Genomic DNA, 21,833 nt, shown 5'->3' on the forward strand with positions numbered 1-21,833 from the left:
TCCTGCTCTGCACTCTGTAGTCTTGGCCGGTCCTTCTTCCATGGGTGACGAGTCTGGTTGTCAGCTGATGACGAGGATGTTTTCAATCAGTGTAACCAGCATCTTTGGTGTGTGTCATCGCCTCTAGGTACGGCTGCCACCATGACCTTCCAGTTGCTGCCCTTCCACTCCAGCCAAGCCCAATAGTAGTTGAATTTCCAGTGGCCATCATTGCTCGTGTTTGCCTCCTGTTGGCAGCTGACGCCTCACTGAAGCCCCACCAGACAATATACTCCTGCCAAGCCTGTCAGTTCCATGCCGGTATCTCCCCTGCCTGTCAGCATCAGCCCAGGCCATTTCCACACATCCAGTTGCGTCCTCCCACTGCTTTGTGCACATCCAGCGAAGTTTTCCCCACTGCTTTCCACCCATCCGGCATTATCCTTCCTGTCACTTTTTGCCCATCCAATGACATCCTTCAAGCCACTTTCCACACATTCTTCCCCTTTTTGCCACTTTTCAGCTTGCTCCCAGATGGCTCCATCCTATGAGAAAAGGGACACCTGCTTGGCCACTGTACCGCAGTAGCAACACCTGCAACTCGCATGTAGCCCAACTACTTGAGCTGCAGGTGTTTCCCCAAATGTCTGCTCCTTGTTTGATGTGCACAGACCATTCAGTAGTGGCACTGTGATCATGGACCTATTCCTTTGTCTGTGATCACGTGATATCACAGGCCTATCACCCATTTGCTGGTACAGGCTGCGGCAAGACCCCCAGTATGCAGATAGGCCCTGCTCTGGGCCAATTGCCAGCAGCATCTGCAGCTGATCAATCATCACACACCTTGTGATGTTTAAAGCTTTCCCAGGCGTACTGATTGTTCCATAAAAACACAGGACAACTGCCGGATATCTACTACAGTGGCATTCACCTAAAGATGGCCAGAAGACTCTGTGCCGAAATATCGTGGCAGAACGTTACTGATATCCGGCAGTTCTCCCATGTTTTTATGGAACAATCACACACCTTCCCATTCTGGGTCAAATGCTGGCAGCTTCACACAATGCATCAGTCAGAGCACTCTTCCACTCTGTGCCCTGACTACCATGGTCCTTGCCCCACTGTCACGCCAGACATCAGCTGCACCATCGCTGTGTCATCAAACTGAGCATCTGCCTTGTCTTTGCCACAGTACCTTACCCAATGCCAGCCGCACCGTCACCACAGTACCGAAGCAGGCACCTAGCGCACCCTTGTCACTGTACCATGCTGGGCACCTGGTGCATCCCTGCCACCGTACCACACCAGGCGCCTGCTATACCCTCGCCACAGTAATAGGCTGGACACCTGCCACACACTTGCCGTGGTATCACATTTGGCACCTGTCATGCCATGCACTGCTGGGAATTTTCCCTCTCCAGTTACTACACAGAAGTTATTAGATTAAGTTGCTACTTAAGTTAGGATTTACTATCTACAGTTACTAATGCCAATTAGTCAACACATATAATGAATAACAACTTTTGTTTACAGTAACTACTGACAAATTGCTATATTCTTATTAATGTAAAAGCTTACTACTAAAGATTTACTACCTGATGTTAGTAATGATATACTACATTGCTGCTATACTAGTTGTGGTTGGTGCTTCATTAAATGATGATAGGAATAAAAATGTTACTAAACAGTATGCAAATAGTAATACCTAGTTTGCCTTTGGTCATTTTATAAACAAATTAAGCAAACAATCAGATGGACACAAGAAGTGAGTGCTCCACATAAAGAAGCATTATTACGTCAAGATTACATCTAGTATTGTAAAGAAAATACTGAGAAATTTAGTACATGTTAGAAAATGAAAGTAATTCCAATTATGGATTATACTTCATATTTACTAGTACCAGAAACATTTTAAGATTCAGTGGTTGTGGAGCAACTTGGCCCACTGCTTCACTGCCAGAGAGAACGGCAGGCATTTATGTGGTGTACACAAAGATAGCAACAAAAAAGATTATAGACTGTGACACACTAATACTGATGGCAAATGTTACTAAATATGACACAGAAATACATGGCATAAATTTCAAAATCATTATGAAAAGCCTTACTGAGTGATCAATGCAGCATTTAGCATACTGAAGTATCTACAGGACCTTCAAAATACAGTTTGTCTTTGGAAGGGGTTAGCATTAAGCACTGCAATGATTTAAGAAAGTATTTTTAAGGAAGTTTCATAAACAATGATATATTTTTCTTACTAACTGTGGAACAAGAGATGCTAATTACATAACCACAGAGGAAATAATTTAAATTTTAACTAGTGGTAGCTAAAGAGGAAGTATTTTTATATCTGTATGAAATTATAATTATATATCAACTCTATTTTGTAGTGGCCTAAGGACCTTTTATGCCCTGGCTAGAGGTTGGCATTATTAGGATACACTGTGCTATAGTCTGGGAGACGAGTCTTTGGTATTGACACAGCTCGGTAGTGTCTTTCCGTTGCCTAGCGACCACAGGCAGGCAGCTAATGACGGCCTGACTTTGAGCGGGTAGCTAGGGCCACGTTGCCGCTCTGAAACCCGGTCACGCGCGCTTATGAAACTTACCAGTGTCTCACGTGCAGGCGGTGCGGTTGTTCGTCTGAAGTTGAATTCGCAGTTTATTTCATTTTTGTTGTTTTTAGTGTTTCTTTGTTTATGTTTTGTTGTAAACAATGTCTAGTGCGGCGGGTAGTACCAACCCAACACAAGAAGTGAAATGGTGGAAGAAAAGTGTGCTACACACCCAGGCCCGTGAATTCGTGTGCTCTGTGAGGGATTACTTTGAGAAAGAAAAGGACAAAGGTGGGCACTTAATTCCTGTTGTTCAGGTTGTGAAGAGAACTGCAGCAGCATTGAAAATAAGTAAGAACACTGTTGTAAAGATAGGGAAAGAACAGTACAGTGTAGATTGTGACGAGAGTGGCACAACAAAGCTGCACACACCAGGAAGGAAGCGACCGAGAAATAAGCAGGTGACAGCTTTGGATGATTTTCAGAAAGACGCTATTCGTCGTCATATATACAGCTATTATAAGAGAAGGGAACAACCCACTCTATCTAAATTACTGGTGTCGCTTCAGAAAGACGATCTTTTTAAAGGGAGCAAATTTTCATTGCTTACAGTGTTGAAAGACATAGGCTTCAGCTATTCACTGTTTAACGGATGCAAAATATTAATGGAAAGGACAGATGTAGTTGCATGGCGGTGCAGATTTCTGCGCAGGATCCTGGGTGTGGAATTCGAAAGTATAGTGTGGTTAGATGAAACTTGGGTCAATGCCAGCCATTCTTTACGTGGAGGCTGGAATGATGGAACGCCTGAGGGGACAATGGCAGTGCTTGTTGGCAAAGGAGGACGTATTATTGTCTTACATGCAGGAACATCGAAAGGTTTTGTGCCAAACTGTTTGAAAATGTTTCGATCAAAAAAGACGGGAGATTACCATGAAGAAATGAACAGTGTAGTATTTCCAGAATGGTTCGTGACATCGCTTATGACGAATCTGACAAGTCCATCAGTGACTGTTACGGACAATGCGCCTTATCATTCCGTTGTTCACGATAAGGCACCAACCTTGACAACAAAAAAAGACGATATCATTCAGTGGTTGAAACGGCGAAAAGTAGATTTCAGAGAAGATTTAAGGAAGGCGGAACTGCTCGAAATTGTGGCACAAAAGAAACCCCAATTTCCAACATATGTAATTGACGAGATTGCTAAAAGGCACGGGCATGAAATCGTTCGGCTTCCTCCATACCACTGTCACTTCAATGCAATTGAAGGAGTGTGGGCGTGGATAAAAAATTACATTGCTGCAAACAATAAAAAATTCACGATCTCTGAAGTGGAAACTCTCCTTCCAGCAGCTATCAATAAAATGACAAGGGAGACGTGGGCTAAAATTGTAAACAGCACTGCAAGTTCCATCAGAGAGGCGGCTAAAACCGAAGGGGTTGTGGAAGAATGCATCGAAAATTCAATTATACATCTGGGAGAGAGCAGTGATAGTTCGAGTAGTGCTGAGGAAGACAATGTCAAATCAGATTCCGACAGTGACGTGAGTGGTGTTTTTCCATTACAGTAACTACAATGTATTCAGGAATGTAAGGAGGGAGTTTGCTATCGATCTACAACCAGATCATCATATTGTGAGTACTTTCATCAGATTATAACTCTTCATACATTGACCAATTATTCTGTAGCTTGTAGTAGAACAAATTAATAATGCTAATATTTAACAATGGAAACCAAAACTGCTAATGTTCAACAACTTGCGAAAATAGTTTTCATTTCAGTTGTGAAGTTTAACAAATAACTTTATTATGTTTCAGCATCTTAGATACTTGTACTAAATAGCTCTTATCAGTTCTCTGGTTAATATATTTCAAGCATCAACTTTAAATAAAATCACGCATACCAATATGACCTCTATTTTGTCTAGCTTTTATTTCTGCTGCTAGAGAATGGGCGCCTCATGCTGTGAGCCAAGTTCGGCAACAGCGCCGTCTGCCCGCCGGAACTGTCAGTACCAATCACTCGCCTCACGGACTATAGGTTAAATAATGTGAAGCTCCATGAGGAATCTTACAATTAATTGATGTGTTTGTGTAGGAAACAACTTCATTTTATCATTTGAGTGGTGACCACCTATGTGGTGCATATTGGGTTATTTGAAGAGTGTACTGATAATTAATGTGGTATTAGAACCATTTGTCCTCTGTGCAAGGAAAAATTCTTCTTTTCTTGCTACAGGGAAGTATCAATGTATTGGCAATTACCACAGTCTTTGTACCCTGGACAGTGAAACAAATTCCCCTCCTCCTACAAAGAGCTGCCATTTTTCTGGTTGAAATTTTCTTAGATACGAGAGGGTAAAACTATATGTTTTCAAATTGTTTGCAAAACATTATCCTCTTCAAAATACTCTCCATTACAACTAATTCTTTTGTCCCACTGGTGCTTCCACTGTTCGAAAGATTTTTTGTAGTCATCTTTAGAAATGGCTGACAGCTCCTCCCTCGGTTTTTTTCCCTTAACTTCTTTAATGTTGTCAAATGCAAGTCCTTTCATGCCCCTTTCCATACGTGGAAATAAGAAAAAGTTGCACAGAAGCAGGTCAGGCGAGTAAGGTGTGCAGGGCAGCGGAACCACGCCATTTTTAGACGAAAACTGTCTTTACGGCGATGGCTGTGTGTGCAGGTGTGTAGCCGTGGTGGAAGAACCAATCTCTTGTCTGCCACTTTATTTGGCCCCCTAATGCAGAACGCAAATTGGAGGTGATAAAGGAACAGAGCTTTAATAGTAAGAAAAATAATTTTCACGATTTTCGACGAAAATAACAGAAGAAGATACACTGCTTGAGGTAATCAAAGTCAATAACTGAGAAGGTATTAGCAGGCATATGTAGTAATGTTGTCTGAATTAATTTGAATATGTAGGAAAAAATAATTTTCCTTTGGTTAAAACCAAAGGAAGGTTAATTGCTTATAAAGATTTGGAGAAAGATGTTAGTTGACCATAGCAGTGAGGTCAGCAGTGAAAGATATTCATCTGCTTAAGTAACTTTGGCAAATAAATCACTCCATCGTCAGGCCACGAGTGGCCTACCGGGACCACTGACTGCCGTGTCATCCTCGGTGGAGGATGTGGATAGGAGGGGCGTGGTGTCAGCACACCGCTCTCCCAGTCATTGACCAAAGCCGCTACTATTCAGTTGAGTAGCTACTCAATTGGCATCATGAGGCCGAGTGCACCCCGAAAAATGTCAACAGCGGATGGCGGCCTGTATGGTCATCCATCCAAGTGCCGACCACGCCCGACAGCGCTTCATTTCAGTGATTGCAAGGGAACCAGTGTATCCACTGCAGCAAGGCCGTTGCCCTTGATAAATAAATAGAGAAGAATTTTATCAGTGACTAGGAAGAATTCCATGTTGTTGTTGTTGTTGTTGTTGTTGTTGTTTTGAGACCACAACTGCAGCAGAGACTTCCAGTGGCATCCCTACAACAACCACAAACAACAGCACAGCTTCACTTTGCAGTGCAGTGGCCATTCAGCAACAACTATGCAGCAGCACGTTTCTACATCACTTAGCCCACATGTGGTGCACAGGCAGCACCTTGCAGCTAGCTGTATGCCTAATTGGGTGAGCTGTAAACAGCACTGACACAATTTTTTTTATTAGCGCGCGCGCGCACACACACACACACACACACACACACACACACACACACACACACTTATCTGATAGTGTTGAAGACTAATTGGAAGCATTTTCAAATGATGATACTGAAATCCAAGGGGGAGCGCTAAATTTTACGAACAACCATCACATTATCTCTACACAAGAAGTTACAAACGAAGATAATACCACTAATTCCTTGGACAATCTAACAACAGAAGGAATTTCATAAGTTATGGGAGGCACCAGAAAACACCCAGTGAGAACTTAATAAGAAAATGACTATCAATATTTGAGTGCTTTAATAGAGGAAAACTAGGTAATAACATGAACTTATTAAACAATTTTCAAACTTCAAATCTGATGGAAAGGTACACTCAACTTACTTTTTGCGGGTATTTTCAATATCATTACCTATAAAACAACAAAATTACATGAAAACAGATTCTGCATTTAGTTACTTGGTGGAAATGCTTATGAGTGGAGGTACTAAAGAATGAGGTTGCTTTAGATTTTATGGAAATGAGAATATGAGGCTAAGTGAATATTTGAAAGAAGCATTGCACTATGAATATATTTTGCACAAGTTATTTTGCAGATTGCTGTTCATCATAAGAAGAAAATTGTTTAGTGGTGTCCTACATTTAGTGTCAAGCACACAACATTATGTGCACGAAACGTATTTGCTAACAATAAGTGTACTGTTTAATGCAACAGTTAGAGGTAAAGACATAAAGTTTATTAATTGTCCAGACCAAAGTAGTGGCTTTCAGATTTCATCTCGGCGGCATCATGAGACACTGCAAATTTGGTGTATCTGATATACACCAAAAATAAAGCTAGAATGACTTTTAATTATTTCAAAGTTATTTAGTAAAAGTTATACTACTATGAATGAGAAGTTTGGAAGGTAGGAGACGAGGTACTGGCAGAATTGAAGCTGTGAGGACAGGTCGTGAGTCGTTCCTGGGTAGCTCAGATGGTAGAGCACTTGCCCATGAAAGAAAAAGGTCCCGAGTTCAAGTCTTGGTCTGGCACACAGTTTTAATCTGCCAGGAAGTTTTTTATACATTTATATTTATGTTAATTAGTTAAATGGGGTACCATTAGCTGTAATTTCTCATTTATCTGTTGGTAAATGAAAAGGATGCAGTTAAAAAGTTAAGCTGTTTATGGGGTGTGGTGTGGTGTACGGGATTCTGTTTGTAGGGCTCCATCGTCTGTCTCCCTCTGAGCTTAGCAGGATCATTCCTTGTCAAATCAACCAGATCATGTCACCCATCACCTCAGATTTTCATGAAACTTTGCACATTTGCTTATACTTATAATATAAGAACTTGTGCAAATTTCTTTTTTCTTTTTTCTCTCAGATTACAACTTTTTTATATCAAATTTTAAATGTAATGATATTCAGATAATTGGGCTCTGCAAAAATATCAATGCAAAATGGTACCTATATAGTGCCCATTACTCAGGGGTTTATGAAGCTTTTGATATTATTTTTTTTCCCCAGAAGTTAAGTAAGGCATAGAGTCAACAGGCATGGAATTAATTAAGCAGTAATGTTACCAAGAACATTACAAAAAAAATTAATATGTGTCACTTTCCAATTTCCAGAAAAAGTACACACACATTGAAAAATGCTGACATCACATTGCTCCATCCTGGTGAGAACTTATAAGTGGTCTTAAATAATTCCCACGACAGTACACACTGTAATAAAATAAAATTATTAATGGGTTTTCTATGAGTGGCCACAAAAATAAATCTGAAATCACAATACTTTTTTACAATTTTATTTTTTACAAACGTAAATGCTGCAACTGAAGATTGTCATTCGGACTGCATTACTTTAGACAAAAATAACAATAACAATACTAACAGAAAGTATTTTATTTTCAACACATCACTGTCGTATTCCCCTAGATGCCACAGAAAGGATGTATCTTTATTGGGAAAAAATTAATAACTGTTCTTGACTTATGGGAATATACAAAATCAACTTAAGCTGTTGTGGCCCAAACAATGATGTTTAAATATTTAAAATACTTTCTGACAGCTGATACATTTTTTTTATCAAAACTCTGATATTATTTTTAAAAAAGAAGAAGCACCCTGAGTTTTGATTGATACTGGATGTTCATTTAACATATATCACATCATTGTTCAGAAGATCATTCAAATCAGACTATGTCAACTGACAACCTGCAGTAAGGCTGCCTCATGAAAGTGCAGAGCCAAAAGTTATGGATTTACTGACATTTCCATTACACGGGTTAACTTTATTTAGGGTGCCAAATTAGCATCTCTAAACAACAATTATCCTAGCCACACTAACGTTAATTTAGAATGTACATGTTCAGCAGTGATGATTCCGTGAAACTATCAATGAAACTTCTTAAGAATGTCTCTTATTTTAATCCACTGTGACAAATTATATGTCAACTTAACATCTTTTTCATTACAGTAATACATTCTGCCTAATGATGTTGATTTAGGTACACCAACAGCACATAAAATGTGACTTTCCCGGCGGATACATTGTAAATAGTCTTCACGGGTTTGCTGCGGTGGCACACCTGTGAAGACTATTTACAGCACGTAGAATGTTTTCCAAAGGCACAAAAGTAGAATCTTCCTTCTCATTCCAGAAGACTGACATTGCTGGTCCAGGTGGGTGGAGAAAAAGTAATTCAACGTCTCCTTCTTCATCAGAAACATTTCTGATGAAGGCAAAGTACCACCTGTCATCATAAACAGCTGCTACAAAGAATTTTGTTGAGGACGTTGTGGGACATTTATATTGAATGAAAAAATCAAGGAAGGCTTTTCAGAAGAACTTACTCTTCTAATCACTAAAGAATCACAAGAAAGTGGTTTGTAATGGTGAAAATTCCTGGTAGCGGTTATTGTGCGGGTTGTCTAAGATCTCTTCTCGAGGTTCTTGCATACGAAATCTACATTGACTTTCTCTAAAAAGTTGGGGAAAAAAAGTCAATATTAACTTTGCACAAATTGTAAACACCAGATGCAGTTAGTATTTGCGCATCATCCGCTAGTTGAAGATTAGGTCTTCTCAATATACATTTTATAGTTCCCAAACCATCACACACAGATTTACTATGGCTAGTAGCAAAAAAAGAATGCTCATCATCAATAGAACAATCGTTTTTGTGCTCACACAAATTTTTAAAGCTTTTTCCTATTCTTATATGGAGCAGTACATCCATCAGTGAAATAATGCACTTTCTTCACTTGTGGGTAATGCTCTGCCAGCCACCTAACCATATCTTTCTGGACAACATTTACTAATCCTACATCACGTTCCATATCATCACTTGTTCACTATTATCAATTTACTTTCTTCATTTACCACATGAACATACACTGGATGCTTTGTATAGCTGCTTCTTGTCCAGTGGTAACCCTGAATTTCATCCTGAATCACAAAACTTTAGCTTTCAGCAAAGTCCCTTAACAGAACTGTTTTTTCAAGGATTAGATTTTCTTCTTTCTACTTTAGTAATTTTGACAATTTGTCATCACTGGGACAATTATCACAGTGATTAAGTACGCAGTCGTAGTTTTCAGAGTCACATACAAGAAATTTTATAAGTTCTTTGTGTATTTCTTCATTGTGTTCCACATCCAAGAGCAGTTTTACATTTTGGTGGGACACACACACACACACACACACACACACACACACACACACACACACACACACACACACACACACACACAGAGAGAGAGAGAGAGAGAGAGAGAGAGAGAGAGAGAATTAGTGCAGGCAGTGAATAAAATTTAGACTCTCCCAATTAAAACGCGAGTACAGTTCTCTCAAGTTGCGAAGGATCAGTCTTTTTTTGCATATATCCATTCTTCTGAATCCTAACTTTGTCTTTTGCTCCTGGTAATGCTCGAGGATATTCATCATTTTGGTACAAATCAGTGATAATCTTTACCACCTCATCTGCAATAATTTCCCCCTTTTTGGTTAAGATCAAATACCCATTTCTGTTTTCAGTTCCCTTGCTTGTCGAACAACATACTAACCAACTTTCGAGTTCTGACACTGTTTTCTTTTGACAAAGAGGGTGGAACAAAAGTTAAAATTTTTCAGGTACTCTTACACTAGGCACTTTTTCTTTCATGAACAATATAATGGAATCAAAATTTTTGGCTTTCTTAACAATTTCATCTTTTTTTTGGTCAGTATCTTCCAATCTTGCAATCTAATGCCTGGCGCACACTTCTTTCCAAACCATGCTTCACCTTTTCTAGCTTCCTTTTGCCATATGAAGCCTTGCTGTGATTTGGAATGGAGTGAAGTTTTAAGGAAGAGCACACCAAACTATGTAGGCTGAGGTTTTACTTGCATCCTCACTACTTTGACTTTTTAGTACTGATTTGTAACACGTCACCTCTGTGTCATTTGCATCATATCAACTTCTGTCACTGATGTCAGTTGTCTGTTCACAAATCTTGTGACACTTTGCGCACAGTTATTGGCATGGTTTTACATAGGTTCTTTTAGTACTTTTTTAGACAAAGACAAGCCAACTGAGTTCAAAAATGTTTAACCGTTTGTCTGTGTTTTTTGAAAGGATCACAACATTTTATTTAATGGCTTTCCAAAACTTTTAAGTAATAAGAGGGTTGAATGAAAAGTAATGCCTTCACCTTCGTTAATTGGGTTTGGATGGGAATATTTTAATAAATCAAATGCAATCCTTAGAATGTGATCTTTAATTATTAATATTTACTTTTCCACATAATCACCAGGCAGTTGGATACATTTCTGCCACCAATGAACAAGTTTTCTGAAGCCATTACTGAAGAAGTTGACACTCTGCTTCTGCAACCACAATATCTCAGTTCTCTCAACGTCTTCATCAGAAGCATAACGATGCCCCCACAGACCGTCTTTCATTATCAGGGACAGATGGAAGCCAGACAGTGCTAAATCTGGACTGTATGGAGGATGCCGTACAGTGATGAGATTCAGTCTCTGCTGAAGTTCTGCACATGAAGTGTATGGTTTGGCATTGTCATGCTGCTGGAAAATATTTCCCTTTTCCTTTCAGATCCTTGTTAGCCGTCGTTTCAGAGTTCGCAGTGTTGTGATGTGACACTCGAATTTATTGCTGTTCCACAATCAAGGAAATCAACATAGATAACGCAATCTGCGTCGCAGAACACGGATTTTCCCAGCTGAGGCCTGCATCTTGAATTTCTTTTTCTCAACAAGTCTTTGTGTCAATATTCCATAGACTGACATTTCGTCTCCAGGTCGTGATAGTGCACCCACTTTTTGTCCCCTGTCACAATTGAATGGAGAAAGGCTTCACCTTCATTCTCGAAATGCAAGAGGAGTTCCTGGCAAATTTCAAGTACTTTCATTTCAGGAATCAGCATCTGGGGTACCCATCATGCACAGATCTTCCAATAGCCAAGCAAAGCAATAATGTGACCCACACGTTCTTGTGAAATGCCGAATGTGCTTGCAAGTTCTCTCCTGAATGATATCATGATTTTCCTTAATCAATCTATCAACATTCTGCTTGTGAAACTTGGTGGTTGCTGTCACAGGATGTCCAACTCTTTGTTTGTTGTGCCAGTCAGATGTTCCCGCCTCAACATCTTTAAACATACTCACCCAACGACGCACAATACTCACATCAACACAATCACCATAAACTGCTTTCATTCTCTGATGAATCTCCTTTGGGGTGACACCTTCTGCTGTCAAGAATTCAATGACTGCACATTGCTTAAATTGCGTTGACCGACCATCTGCACAGGGTTCCCTACTTTACACTGTAACAAGGCAACCGTTCAATGCTAACTCTTCCCGCCAACTGGAACTGTAGAGAAGAGGCTATGGAACAAGGCAGTACCTGCTGTATACCAATGCTGCCAACTTAGTAATTTTCCAATGGTGCATGAATTCACATTTTCCACTGCACACCACAAACTGATACGACCTGTCTCACAGAAAGACAAGGAGCAACTGAGGCGGAATAGACTTAATTGTTGCATGCCAGTTTTTCCTCAGCAATGAATTCCAGCAATTGTTGCAGTGTTTTCATGCCTATAAAGGTTTCAAACAAGCTACTGCTGTCTAGGAACACTTTTTTAACACTGTGAGCAGGTGAATGGCTGAACACGTTGTTGTTGTGGTCTTCAGTCCTGAGACTGGTTTGATGCAGCTCTCCATGCTAATCTATCCTCTGCAAGCTCCTTCATCTCCCAGGACCTACTTCGAACTACACCCTTCTGAATCTGCTTAGTGTATTCATCTCTTGGTCTACCTCTACGATTTTTACCCTCCACGCTGCCCTCCAATGCTAAATTTGTGATCCCTTGATGCCTCAGGACATGTCCTACCAACCGATCCCTTCTAGTCAAGTTGTACCATAAACTTCTCTTCTCCCCAATCCTATTCAATATCTCCTCATTAGTTACATGATCTACCCACCTAATCTTCAACATTCTTCTGCAGCACCACATTTCGAAAGCTTCTATTCTCTTCTTGTCCAAACTATTTATTGTCCATGTTTCACTTCCATACATGGCTACACTCCATACAAGTACTTTCAGAAACGACTTCCTGACACTTAAATCTATACTCGATGTTAACAAGTTTCCCTTCTTCAGAAACGCTTTCCTTGCCATTGCCAGTCTACATTTTACATCCTCTCTACTTCGACCATCATCAGTTATTTTGCTCCCCAAATAGCAAAACTCCTTTACTACTTTAAGTGTCTCATTTCCTAATCTAATTCCCTCAGCATCACCCGACTTAATTCGACTACATTCCATTATCCTCATTTTGCTTTTGTTGGTGTTCATCTTATATCCTCCTTTCAAGACATTGTCCATTCCGTTCAACTGCTCTTCCAAGTCCTTTGCTGTCTCTGACAGATTACAACGTCATCAGCGAACCTCAAAGTTTTTATTTCTTCTCCCTGGATTTTTGTTTTGTTTCCTTTACTGCTAGCTCAATATACTAAGTATATCAGTCTGCAAAGGACTGATTTCACTACCCCGGTACTGTTCCAATAAACCAACACCTACTTTATCCACCGTGGAGTCTTTGCTCTGCTTTGTTATAGGGCACAAAAAGAACTAAGGTCATACACACCCATGTCAGAATCTTAGAACACCAAGACAAAAAAGGAGTTTATAGTGCCTACACACCATGTCAAATTGATGGAAGGAAAGACAGCTAAAAACAAGGAATTCCTATTGGAGAAAGCTCCACAAAATATGCTATAGAGACAATGGAGGCCCAGAACTTAAGATTAAATGTCCATCACCATACTGCTACGGCAGACAAGAAGTAAAATACAGTCGACAGCCAGCATGTCATCTGCTGAAACAGCCAAGAACTCTGACAGCAAACAGACATTACAATGTAAGTGGTTAAAAAAAGGGCATTCAGTCAGGAAATGACGAACCATCAAAGGTTGATGATGATGAGTACAAAATGTTGGGGGATAACTACTTAAATATGGTGATGGCTAAAATCACAATGCCCAATATGCAACCTAGCTAAAATGATCTCGCAGCAAGAGGACTGAGAGATAGTCAAGCAGCTGGAAGAGGTTTAATTCCCTAGAGCTGGTTTCCATGAAGAGAAGACCAATGGTGATGCTAAAGTGACACCACCTGCTAACAAATGACAACATGGAGATCATCGGTAGGAATGGAAGACCTAGCGGGCCAAGTTAGGATGACTGCAGCCTTGGCAGCTGCTTCGGCAGCCTCATTTCCTGTCAGACCGAAGTGACCAGAAGCCCACATAAACACACAGTGGTTCCATCAAGAGTGAGCAAGTGACAGCTTTCCTGGACTCATTGCACTAAACAATGGACCGTGTACAGCAAACACAGGCTCTGAAGGGCACTGAGAGAAGTAGCAGATGACACAATTGAAACACCCGTGTCACCTAGTGTACTGTGTGGCTCGATACAGGGTAAAGAGCTCTGCTGTAAATACTGAGCAGCATTCCGGAAGCTGATACCGAAAATGGTCAGTGTCAATGAAGGCACACCCACCACCACGGTCAGTCCGAGACCCATCAGTGTACGGAAAGGTACTATCATTAAGTTCCATCCAAAGGTCAAGAAAATTACAGTGATAGACCGAATCAGGAAGACTGACCTTAGACCTTAGGAAGCGAATGAAGTCCAAAGTGAACATGGACTGTCGCATGAAGCCAAAGTGGTGAAGGGTTCACACCAATCAGGAAAGTGGGCGGTGTAGCATGAAGTTAAGCTGCCAGAGCAAACTGCAGGAGGTGACAGAGAAGAAAGGATGCACCTCATACTGGCAGTCAATGGAGTCATTGAAGGAGGCACAGATGGGTGACCTTTCGGCAGCTTCTGCATGGAGACACTCTACCGGGCTAGCCTTAAAGGCACCAGTGGACAAATGGATGCCGCAATGGATTGTATTTAGACAGCACAAGATGCACGGATGTGCATATGCACAAGTGATCAGTACAAACGAAGGAGGGTGGTCTGATCCGCTCCCAAGGAAGTATCGCTGAGGACACACAGGACATTGAGGGACTAGGTGCAGCAGGCTGTCAGCTAATACATGTGGGAGGACCAAGAACATTTTCTATCAAGCATGAGCCCCAATAATTTCACAGTTTCAATGAACAGAAGAGCAACAGGCCCAATATGTAAAGATGGCAGAAGAAACACATTGCAGCGACAGAAATTCATTCAAACGGTTTTGTCAGTGGAAAAGCAGCAGCCAGTGTTAATGCCCCATGAGTGAAAGCTATTGGGACATCGCTGAAGACACACCTCAAGGAGACATGTCTGTGGAGAACTGTAATAGACTGCAAAATCAGCGATGAAAATGGAGCAGGGGATGCCTGTTGGGAGACAGGGCATAATAGGGCTAATGGCGACAGGACAGAGTACGACATTCAGGAGGGTGTCCTGAGGCACCCCGTTTTCCTGCATGAAGGAGTTCGACGAGGCAGAACCCACATGTATCTTGAAAACTCTATCTTTTAAAAATTCTTGAAGGAAATGGGACAGGCAGCCACGGAAGATGCGCATATAAAGAGTATGGAGGATCATCCCGGCGTCTGAGAAATATGCAATCTGCTCTGATGAGATTTTATGTATGAAGGAAAAAGGGCTTGCCCACAAGACAAAAGTGCTTCAACATCTGAATGTTAACACCATCCGGCCCTGGGGCAAAAGACTGGGAGGATGTGAGAGCACGATCTAGCTCCCACATAGTAAGGGCACCATTGTAGCATTCACGATTCCGAGAAGAGAAGAATATAAACTGAACCTCCTCCACTTGTTTCTGATGGAGGAAGGCAGAGTATTAGTGGGCGGAGCTCGAAATCTCTGCAAAATAGCAGCACAAGATGTTGGAGATAGCAACAGGCTCCACAATGACATCATATGCTAAGTTGAGGCTGGAAATTTGGGAATGGACCATGGTCCCAGACAGCAGTCGAAGGTTGGCCCACATGACAGAAGAGGAAGTGGAACTGTTAAAAGAACTTGTAAATAAAATCCAGCTACCTGTTTTTGCTACCCCGAAGATTGCGATGACACTTCGCACGCAACTTTTTATAATGAAAGCAGTTCGCCATTGTAGGATGACTATTAAAAAACCCAGAGAGCACACTTCCATGTGCGAGTCGTACCGCGGCATGCCTCAATCCACCAAAGGATTGGGACATGGTGTGGTAAAGGTGAAGCGCGGGGAATGGAATGTTCTGCGGCAGTAAGAATAACTTTTAAGGTATTCTACCTGCTCATTACAACTGGAGAAATTTGGTTGTTGAAGGTTGCCAGGGAGGAATTCATAGCCTTCTTTGGTCTTTGGTGGAAGCACTACTCTATCAAATGCGAGAAAAATAGTGTGTATAGGAAATGAGGATGCATCAACCTTTTTCATTACCTGGTGGGCTGCAGTGACACACTGATCACAGTAGTAAGTTTGGATTTCTCCCTCAGTCAAACCATCAAGTAGCCTAGTGTAAATAACGCCACATTAAGAATCCAGTGTTCGATAGGCCTCAACATGAACAGGACAGCCATGGAGAAGCGTCGCTGCGAGCAGTTGTTGGGCTTGAGAGTCACAATTAGTCTCCAAAAGCAAAGTGCCGTTGCATAAAAGAGAGCAGGATTTCACAGCACCTGCAATTGCATCAGCACCTGTCTGAATAATAAACAGATTAACTAGTAAAGCACTGACCGTCTTTAGTACATGATATCATGAGGAACCAAGGTGCAGCTGGCATAGTCTTTTAAATCTTTAGCCTCATTCCATTTATGTTTGGTAGACGTAGACTGAGATGCAAGTCAATTCCCAGGGGTGGGTAGTGAGGGGTGGGAGATGGGGGGTGGAGACAGTGGCCACGGGCCAAGAAAAATGCCGGGTGTGGGGGAGGAGGACGGGCCAATGGACCGCCGGGAAGAGCAGTGAGGGTGGGCAAACAAGGAGGGAATACGAGCAGCGAGGGGACGAACCGAACAGCGAGGGGACGAACCGAACAGCGAGGGGACGAACAAAGAGTGGGGTGGGGGAGGACAAACAGGGACTGGGGCAGGAGAATACAAACCGGGAGGGGAAAGGCAAACAGGGTGGGAGCGGGAGAAGAAAAACCAGGAGGGGACAGGGAAAGACAACCAGCAAGGGGGCAGGAGAAAACAAACATGGAGGGGTGGGCGTGGAGGAGATGGGCAGATATAGGAGGAGTAAGAGGCAGATAGGGGGTGGGGGGAGTGGACTAGAGATGGGAGGTGATGGAGATTTGTGCACTATGTGTCAGCACGTTACAATTGTTTAGTTGAACTTTGTAGCTAATTTACAGTTTCATGTTAGAGTCACTGTGTCAGATGAATGTAATGAGTGAGTAACAGACCAGATGCTAATTTGGGCTCAGTTGTGTGTTCATAAAATTTAAGCTGTCCTGATCAGAGCACTGGAGGTCACAGAGGTGGTTCAGTCTTAGTACTATGTAGCCAGAAAACAGACAGTTATGATGGTACGTACGAACACTCAACAACATGATGAGCGAGTGTGATGAAAAAAAATTGCATCAAAATTTGAAGCAATTTCTGAATTTTTGTTATGAATTAAATATGCGCTTCTCTGAACAACTTTTTGCTAACATTATTTCACTCATAACTTTACTCTCAAAATTTGTTTACGTGGGATGGAATATTTATTCCCCTTACAACTGTTTTGAAGACTAAACATTAAGTGGTAAGTATGTAAATGGAAATCTACAGAAAAAAGATTATTTATTTGGTATTCTACAAAACTCAAATATTTTTCATCAGAAATGATTTCATATCTTTCCATTGACTACATTCTTTAAATGTTAGGTTTGTTGGATAGCATAATTAATGCTGTAAACTAAAATTATTGGTATGAGAGTAATGTTAACCAGATTATCAGACAGGCACCTTTCATGATTTTTTGTAAATAGTTATAAATGAATTTTTACAAATATTTTGGCTTTGGTAGTTTAATAGTTTATTATTATTATTGTCATTTGTTCCTTCTAAACATTACAGATTTTTTCATTTATTTATTTTTATTTCAATGTTCTTATCTGCCAGACAGCTCTGTCCTGTTTAAAAATTTTGCTATCGATTTCATTCATACAATAATTTGGTAGAGGGTGACACCAGTCCCTTAAACATAATAAATTGTTACACATGTGATTTAAGATATATTTTAAGCTGCAATTGTAACAGACAGATGTTACATCAGGCAAGGGATGCAAAAAGGTGTTCTGAGAGCACGGTCAATTCACTCTATGTTTGGTAGTCATGAGAGCAACATCTCTTGTATATAATTGTAACAGAAGTGGGTGGTGCACACGCAACTTTTACTTCAATCACAGCTATTACTCAGATATTTAACAGTTCCTATTTTTAAAAACATAGGAGAATGTAATAAGTTGACAATGATAACAGTGAAATTCATTAGATGTGCCAATTTGTAGATTTATACAGTAGGCAATTTAGTGTCTCCCTAGCCCTAATACATGCGCATACTACATAGCTAAAATTTTAGCAGTTAGTTTACCACCCAACACAACCAAACTTTTGCTCAGGATTACATCGAAGAACCAAATTGTCCTGCAAACTATTAAGTATAGATTCTCATCACAGCACTTCGGCAAAAATAAATAATAAGCTACAATATGTAGAATTGAAGCAATCAGATAATATAATAAATCACTTGCATGCTACCCTCTTTTGAAATTATCATACAGTACGTGGTAGAAGCTACATGATTTTAAATCAACAAAACTAAAAGCACAATGTTAGATTTGGTAAGTTGATGCTTTAATAGCTCAGAAGTGAAGCATTATTTAATATTACTTCTACAATATAAAAATCCAAATGCATCGAAATTTAACTTGCTGAATAATACTACTTGGTACACTGAGATATAAAAAATTATGAACTTACTAAAATGCTTTGACATTTGCTATATTGTCAGCAAAACTCAGCTTCCGCAGTAGTTTGTAAAAACATACAACAGAAAACTACTATCATACAACAGATGACACTATCATCTGTCTACCCAGGGCCCAACAACAACATATTATTCAAACAAAAACAAGTGAAGGGGAATAACAAAAAAATGCACACTGTGACATGTTGACTTGCAGTATCAACAATTAAATGGAGGAGATTAATAATATCTGTCAGTTGCACGTATTAAGTAAATTTTACTGTCAAAACATTACTCTGAAGTCACTCTTTTATGGGTGTGAATTCTGTATATAAATGGGAATAAACTTTGACGTACCTGTACATATTATCGCCTTTAAGTTCATCTGCACTGAAGAACGCAGCAAGACAGTCATGCAAACTGATTGTGGGACCCCAAAACCAGCTTCGTACCCATTCCCAGATCCAGGATACCCAACCCTTTGAAGAAAAAAAGAAATCACAACTTTACATATGATGTCAATGTGGAACAAAAAAATGGTTCAAATGACTCTGAGTGCTATGGAACTTAACTTCTGAGGTCATCAGTCCCCTAGAACTTAGAACTACTTAAACCTAACCAACCTAAGGACATCACACACACCCATGCCCGAGGCAGGATTCGAACCTGTGACCGTAGTGGTCACGCGGTTCCAAACTGTAGCGTCTAGAACCGCTCAGCCACCCCGGCCAGCCCAATGTGGAACAGTGCAACTGAATTCATTAAACTCTGCAATCACCATTCTACTTACATGATTAATTCTTTAAATTGTATTTTCTTTAGGAATGACTATGATATATGGAAATACACGTCCCTCTTCTAAACTTACATACAAGCATGTATTTCATACCAGTGTTCACAAGTCACATATTGACAGAAAATATGAGGCAAAAATACAAGCTGTAGTGAAACATAAAATAAAGAAAGGTAGAAAGAAAAGACTGCTGATAAATATTGTGTAGAGCCTGTTAAAATTACCAATATTTTTGAAAAAGAGCACTGTACCTCAAAATCGCTTTTTTGCAACCTTAAAGATTCCCTACTATAACATTTTAGAATCGCTCTCTTCTACAAACAGTGCTAAACCATACTGGATCAACTGGATGAAATATTTCACCAGGGATGCAACTATATGTTGGCATGAACACAATACCTACCACCGTCTAATGCTCAACCAATCTCCAAAACACTGTGTCTCCACCTGCATAGCAACACCGATAACCTTTCCTATTATATAGTTAATAACAGAGAAGCTGACTTCAATGAAAATCCTGCTGTATGAGTGAGGCAATCAATAATGGCAAGACCTACAACATTATAAGGAGAAAAATCAGTGCCTTATTTCACTCAGTATAAATCTGGTTGTCCTTTTCTCCAATGTTTTCATCATATGTATTTTTTTTTATTTAATTAACTTTTCCTTTCTCCTCATTTCTAGCTTTTAAGAAACATCGGTACATTATCTATTATTTTATAACTTCACATGTTTTATATTTATTCCTGGTGATTACTTTTTTGGCACTTAATTCATTTTAAAGACCACCACATTTCACATTTTGTCTTTTGATACTATTCCTTCACAGAAAATTGTCCTCCCATTTGGTAGAAAGATTCTATATTTCTTAGTCCTTTTGGCTTAAAACCCATTCACACAAGACACAATGAGATGCACCAGCAGGTGACATCACCATCAAACAGTAGTGTTCTCAAAATTACTGGCATGTCGATTTACATCACTTCTGTCATCCAAGTACTGCACTGAGACAGTGAGGTTGTGAGATACCAACTGTGGTATAAATGGTTTGAATATACATTCAGAATTAAGGAACTGGCAATGCAAGTTTATTAATCGACAAAGCAAACTTCATAATCGTTGTTCTTGAAAAGTTTTGCACAGTAACTTGCTGAAAAGTGAAATAACGTGGAAAGTTCCATCCCAACATTTTCAGACATAGACATTTATTTGTTAGCAAAAATATATACAAACAAAAAAAGTAGCAAATATTTATAAGGCAATATACTTAGAGGCTGCTTACTACATTCACTGTGTTTTATTTTACTTTTGAAGTACCAATTAACATTTTTCCTCCTTCAATAGAGGTGAACTGCACTGTTGAAATAGGTCATTTAATGAAGACTGTTTCATCAATTCATGTTCTTATTTATACAGTTAGACTTTTTCTCTGGCCAATTATTGTAAAACTGAAATCATTTTACACACTTAGATATTTGGCCCCTATTGGGGAATAACAATCAATGGGGAAAAAAATATCCAAGTCATCTTGTAACATTGGCATTGCTCACAGAAATGCAAAGTCACAATATTCACTATGATGAAGACCACAATGAAAATAGGTTAACTTCCAGTGTCAGCAGATGCCATCTCTCCTACCAGTGTCAATGTGAATGTCTAAACTTACTTCCTGAAAAACCTTGGCCTAGATGTTCTGTTTTGTACCATCAAGTGTGAATGACCTTTATACCGTAACAAGATCTTTGGAATTCTGTTGTCCATTCATTCAATAGCTTCTTTTCATTTTACTTGTACCGTTCATTTTTTTTTTCACACATTACTATTTATTTATCATCCAATAAACTGCCACAGACTTTAAAAATCTCATTATCACAAGCTACTAATTTTCTCTTGTCTGATCAGATAGGTGGTAACTGACATTTCTAAGGAAATCTGATAAAACTACAAGTACTTCCAAATGATTAAGAAAATTACTTTTGCCAGCATAAATAGTTATGGATCCATAATCATCTTCAGGTAACCATATTCATGGTTTTGTCACTCTTCCATGAGATTCGAAATATTTTCAGCCATTCTAAACATGCAGCATATAGCAATGAAATGCACCACATAAGCACAGACCTCATCCTTGTCATTAACGTCACCAGTCATCATGACAAAGGGGGGAGAGTGAATTAAGTGTAAACAGTGTGGCAAGGGAACGAAATCAATAAAGGTTTGGAAACCAAATGCACATGATGGGAAGAATGAACTAGGTCCTCATTGAAGCACATATTACAATGCTATATTCTGTATGAAAACATTGCCATTTATACTAAAAATGTTTTAGAAAAACTAGGTCTATATTAATAAAGCCATTAAATCATGCGC

The 21,833-nt window shown here is 39.9% G+C and overlaps 1 protein-coding gene across 4 annotated transcripts in view; it reads right to left on the reverse strand.

Annotated features, from left to right (window-relative positions):
- Positions 1–21,833, reverse strand: part of LOC126278021 (ubiquitin carboxyl-terminal hydrolase 20-like) — a 160,654-nt gene that overhangs the window by 85,379 nt on the left and 53,442 nt on the right. For all 4 annotated transcript variants that reach the window (XM_049977739.1, XM_049977740.1, XM_049977741.1 and 1 more), the window contains exon 10: positions 19,028–19,149. In XM_049977739.1, coding sequence (XP_049833696.1) covers positions 19,028–19,149 — 122 coding nt within the window. The remainder of the gene's footprint in view (positions 1–19,027; positions 19,150–21,833) is intronic.

Source organism: Schistocerca gregaria, chromosome 6 (assembly GCF_023897955.1).
Source record: "Schistocerca gregaria isolate iqSchGreg1 chromosome 6, iqSchGreg1.2, whole genome shotgun sequence".
Taxonomy (NCBI): domain Eukaryota; kingdom Metazoa; phylum Arthropoda; class Insecta; order Orthoptera; family Acrididae; genus Schistocerca; species Schistocerca gregaria.